Raw genomic sequence first — 3,688 nt, 5'->3', positions numbered from 1 at the left:
TACGCTAACTGCTGGCTCCATCATGTATTCTTGATGTGAAAAATTAGCTAAATCTTAAGAATTGCCTGGATATTTTGAGAAATCAAGACAATAAAAATAGAAACAAAAGAGGATCAATTAATTTCTTGTCAAGAAATTTTATTTATTTTTATGCACATAAAATTTTATTTATTTTTTTATTTTCATATTTTGCCATAAGGTGCATGTGCTTGTAGAGCTAAACAAAGAGAGATTGGAAAAGTAAAAAATCACCTCTAGGGAGATGGTTACACTGTAATTCCTTCTCTTCCTGGGATTTTGTTAAGATCACAGATATTCTGTGAATTATATATTTTAGCTTTGAGTATTATTTTCCTGAATTTTTCTCAACTCTCCTTTCAAAGACTGTGACTATAAGATTGAATTATTTTCCTGAATTTTTCTCAACTCTCCTTTAAAAGACTGTGACTGTAAGATTGGAGAAACATAGCTTTATCTCTAGCGATTTTGCCAACTCTCATTTTTCTACCAAATCCTTTATCTCTAATGATTTTGCCAACTCTCATTATTCTACCAAATCTCATCTCATGAGCCATATTCATTATTATCTGGATAAAAACTTCTGAAGAACAATGACACAACTATGAAATGCCTTTTTTTTTTTTTTTTTTTTTGCCATAAGGCATATACAGTTACAGGAGAGATGAAAGACAGTTAAGAGAGAAGGAAAGTGAGAAATCACCATCCCACAAGAGATGGCTATGATGTCATTCCTTTTCTTTTATTCTCTTCTTGGGATTTTGATCATGCATTCCCATGTGTTCAGCATGATTTTTAAGCCACTGAGTCTGGGTTCAAACTGCAGTCAGCCATGTAGGAGTCTAGCACCTTAACCACTACATTACCTGCTGGGCCTATTATCATCATTTTATAAATAGTTTTTAGCAAGTAACTACATCATAAAATACAACCTCCTGAATAACAGTTTCTGATATAAATCCTGATATGTAATTATCTTTTAAGAATTGTAATAACAAAAATACTGTCAAAAATGCCATATACTTGCGTTCCATTTTATTAACCTTCTGTTTACTTTTGTTGAAGGAATAATAAGGATATTTTTGGTTTGTCCATCACCCAAGCCAAGTCATGTCCTCTGATACCATCTCTTATCAATAAGAAAAATAAGAAAAATAAGAAGATGTTGAAGAGTAATTATACCATGCCAACTGAGTTCTTATTTGTTGGATTCACAGATTATCTACCTTTCAGAGTCACACTGTTCTTGGTGTTTTTCATGGTATATGTATTAACTATGGTGGGAAATATGGGCTTAATTATCCTAGTCAATATCAATTCAAACCTTCAAACCCCTATGTATTATTTTCTTAGCAACTTGTCTCTCTTAGACATCAGCTATTCCACATCAATCACTCCTAAAATGCTGGTAAATTTCCTAGCATCCAGAAAGAGCATCTCTCCCTATGGCTGTGCACTGCAAATGTTTTTCTTTGCGTGTTTTGCTGATGCTGAGTGCCTTATCCTGGCAGCGATGGCCTATGACCGCTATGCGGCCATCTGTAACCCCCTGCTCTATTCCACACTGATGTCTAGGAGGGTCTGTGTTGGTTTCATTGTGTTGGCGTACTTCAGTGGAAGTTTAACTTCACTAGTGCATGTCTGCCTCACATTCAGGCTGCCATTCTGTGGCTCCAACATTGTCAACCACTTTTTCTGTGACATCCCTCCTCTCTTGGCTTTGTCATGTGCAGATACCCACATCAATGAGCTTCTGCTCTTTGCTTTGTGTGGCTTCATCCAGACAAGCACTTTCATGGTCATATGTATCTCTTACTTCTGCATCCTCATCACTGTTTTGAGCATCAAGTCCTCAGGTGGTAGAAGCAAAACATTCTCCACTTGTGCTTCCCATCTCATAGCAGTCACCTTGTTCTATGGGACACTCCTGTTTATGTACTTACGTCCCACCACCAGCTATTCTCTAGACACTGATAAGGTGGTTGCAGTGTTTTATACTGTTGTCTTTCCCATGTTTAATCCAATCATCTATAGCTTTAGAAACAGAGATGTAAAAAATGCCTTTAAAAAGCTATTAGAAAGAAACTGGATATGCAAATACAATTAATTTAACTATTTAAGAATAGTTAAAGGCTAATCTATCCTTCCACATTTATTATCAGCAATTATGCTATGAATACATGTTACCTCTTTTTAATATATCACCATTTTCTAGAAATAATGATTTCTATTTGTCCTCAATAGCTTAACAGATTTGATTTTATCTTTTTGAAATATTTTTCCAAAATCTTCTATTATATAAAAATAACTTCATATTAATATATATAATAATAATAAAAACAATGGAATTGCTCTCCAATTAATGTTTCCCAAATGCTTTATATTAATTCATTATATTCTTTATCACATTCTATTGAAGGTATATATTTACTTGTCACCCAACCTTGTCATATTAATAGCTTTTTGATAGTCAGTAATATATATTTTGATTTGTTTTTCCAATGCATGATAATGCACAACTTTAATACTTATGTGCTTAAGGGATGAGTGGATGGATTGGTGGGTAGATAAATAGAAGAATGGGTAAATCTAGCCTTCTTCGTTTGAAAAGTGAGTCAAATTTGTTTACTTTAAAACTATTATCAAATGGCAAAGTTTATATTAGGAGTGATAGATGTGTCTATGTGAACTTAATTAACTGAATTCTGTTGCTTAATTTTCACCCTTGAAAAATGTGTTGATACTACAAAGACTGTGTAAAAGAGTACTTGAGGGGGTGAAAATTAGATTACAAACTGGGGAAATGCTGAAGAAAGTATTGGTTATACTGAAGTCAGAGATAATTACTCTAGGCTCGGTATTCATTGTTTCCATACACCAGCATGCTCTTTGACTATGTGCTTGACGGTTTCCAACACTGGTGTACATCAGAAGCTAAGTAAAAGCACCTGCATTCAGGGGCTCAAAGGTGCCTAGAGGAGTCACTCACCTGCCCTGCCCCCTGCTAACTTCCCATAGTCTCCTAGTCTCTTCTCTGTGTTGAACACAAAGGCCACTCACCTGCCCCCTGCTAATTTCCCATAGTCTCCTAGTCTCTTCTCTGGGTTGAACAGAAAGGCCAAACATGCTCAGAACCTGGAAGCTGGTGACAAGTGCAGGCTGTTGGATCCCACTGTGGAACAGGGACCCCCAAATTCAAAGACCACAGCTTCTCTGAGCCAAAAGGAAAGGGAAGACACCTGCCATTGACTGAACCAGAAAGGAAATAAACAGGAGTCGTCACATGCTATAAAATGACTCACACTCCTTGAATGTGCCTATAACCTCCCAGGGGTCACCCATGGGATCAGATCTCTGTGGAGGTTTAAAGCTCTCAGACAACAAAGAAAAGAATATAATAAATCATGGAAAACTCTTCCCTAGAGACATGCAAAAGCTACATGGAAATTCCAATCTTATAAACTTGCAGGACAAACCTTTTTAAGAATGTTAGATGTAGGGCCAGCCAAGGAAGGTTTCATGCCAGCTAGACTCTGCCTGGATCTCTGTCTATAAACTAGTATGGTATACAGTAAATTAAATCTCAAAAGTTTCAGATGTATCATTAATTCAATGAGACTTTAATCACTAGAATAAGTTAGATATTCCCACTCACCTACCCACCACTTAT

General features: G+C 36.0%; 1 protein-coding gene across 1 annotated transcript; it reads left to right on the top strand.

The window, feature by feature from the left end:
* The first annotated feature begins 1,180 nt into the window (after positions 1–1,180).
* LOC102478905 (olfactory receptor 5AS1) lies at positions 1,181–2,125 on the top strand. The gene has a single exon (XM_006170884.1). It carries the CDS (start codon positions 1,181–1,183, stop codon positions 2,123–2,125), a length of 945 nt encoding a protein of 314 aa, XP_006170946.1.
* The last annotated feature ends 1,563 nt before the right edge of the window (positions 2,126–3,688 follow it).

Source organism: Tupaia chinensis, unplaced genomic scaffold, assembly GCF_000334495.1.
Source record: "Tupaia chinensis unplaced genomic scaffold, TupChi_1.0 Scaffold149104_1, whole genome shotgun sequence".
NCBI classification, from domain to species: domain Eukaryota; kingdom Metazoa; phylum Chordata; class Mammalia; order Scandentia; family Tupaiidae; genus Tupaia; species Tupaia belangeri.
Note: the sequence above shows the minus strand (reverse complement) of the source record. Positions and strands in the feature narration are given on the sequence as shown.

Coding starts and splice junctions, on each gene's coding strand:
- LOC102478905 (XM_006170884.1), top strand. CDS start 1,181: ATGTTGAAGAGTAATTATACCATGCCAACTGAGTTCTTATTTGTTGGA.